Source organism: Mycetomoellerius zeteki, unplaced genomic scaffold (assembly GCF_001594055.1).
Source record: "Mycetomoellerius zeteki isolate Tzet28-1 unplaced genomic scaffold, Tzet1.0 C4407886, whole genome shotgun sequence".
NCBI lineage: Eukaryota > Metazoa > Arthropoda > Insecta > Hymenoptera > Formicidae > Mycetomoellerius > Mycetomoellerius zeteki.
In genome coordinates this window covers 1-1,458 of record NW_017255788.1, presented here as the reverse complement: position 1 = coordinate 1,458, position 1,458 = coordinate 1, and the positions used below count along the sequence as shown (strand labels likewise).

The following is a 1,458-nucleotide window of genomic DNA, read 5'->3' as shown; positions in this document are numbered from 1 at the left end:
TCACAAGTTAATACAAGTAGATAGTTATCACAGGTTAGCGATGGGTGTACCGACCGGTAAAAACGTCGAGGCGATGGACGTAGACGTGAATCCATCGGACACGCAGAACGGCGACGGTGACGGCGCAGGTGAACGCAGGGACACCGATATGCAGATTTTGTGCGACATTCGGGAGCACACGCGGCAAATCGAGAAGGCGGTGCAGAACAAGGAGCCACGTTTCGTGCTCCGTGCCCTTCGCGCCTTACCCAACACTCGTCGTCGTCTCAATCCGGTCGTGCTCCGCGGCCTCGTCACGGGCTTCTACACCAAGTCCGTTGTTGAAAGGGACGCCCTGCTCGCTTGGGTGGAGGAACCGATGGACGTGGACGACTGCCAGGCCATCACCCAGAAGTTCCGCAGTTCCTCGGCATCTCTATTGCCCGAGATCGACGGCTACATTCATTTGCTGGTGCTGATTCGACTAATCGACACCGGCAAGTACAACGAGGCGGTGCAGTGCTCGGAGCAGTTGATCCAGAAAATTGCCGCACAGAACCGTAGGACCATAGACCTGATCGCTGCCAAATGCTACTTCTATCACTCGCGCGCGTACGAGCTAACGGATCAGCTGGACAAGATCCGCGGCTTTCTACATCTTCGTCTACGTACTGCAACTCTGCGCAACGACTTCGAGGGCCAGGCGGTGCTGATCAATTGCTTGTTGCGCAACTATCTGCATTACAATCTCTACGATCAAGCGGACAAACTGGTGCTCAAGTCAACTTTTCCCGAATCTGCCAGCAACAACGAGTGGGCTCGCTTTCTCTATTATCTGGGCAGGATAAAAGCCGCTAGATTGGAGTACTCGGCCGCGCACAAGTATCTAGTACAGGCGATGCGCAAAGCGCCGCAGACTACGGCGGTTGGATTTAGACAAACGGTACAGAAGTTGGCGGTAGCCGTGGAGCTTCTTCTTGGCGACATCCCAGAGAGACAGATATTCCGGCAGGCCGCTCTACGAAGAGCCCTTGCCCCATACTTCCAATTGACACAGGCGGTACGTCTAGGTAACTTGCAACGTTTCGGTGAGGTCCTGGAGAACTTTGGTCCGCAGTTCCGCGCCGATCACACATTCACGCTGATCCTGCGGCTGCGGCACAATGTTATCAAGACCGCGATTCGTTCGATCGGACTCTCCTATTCTCGCATCTCGCCAGCTGACATTGCTCGCAAACTGGGCTTGGACTCTAGCGTGGATGCGGAGTTTATTGTGGCTAAGGCGATCCGCGACGGGGTTATTGAGGCTACCTTGGACCCAGAGAACGGCTACATGCGCAGCAAAGAGACCACCGACATTTACTGCACCAAGGAGCCCCTGTTGGCCTTCCATCAAAGAATCACCTTCTGCCTAGACCTGCACAATCAGAGCGTGAAAGCGATGCGTTACCCACCGAAATCTTACGGGAAGGATTTGGA

The 1,458-nt window shown here is 54.7% G+C and overlaps 1 protein-coding gene across 1 annotated transcript; it reads left to right on the top strand.

The window, feature by feature from the left end:
• Window positions 1–6: 6 nt before the first annotated feature.
• On the top strand, window positions 7–1,453 carry Rpn3 (regulatory particle non-ATPase 3; the record flags this gene model as incomplete). The annotated part of the gene is made up of 1 exon (XM_018452422.1): window positions 7–1,453. A coding segment is annotated over exon 1 (1,413 nt), but the record flags the coding sequence as incomplete, so codon positions are not given.
• Window positions 1,454–1,458: the final 5 nt, after the last annotated feature.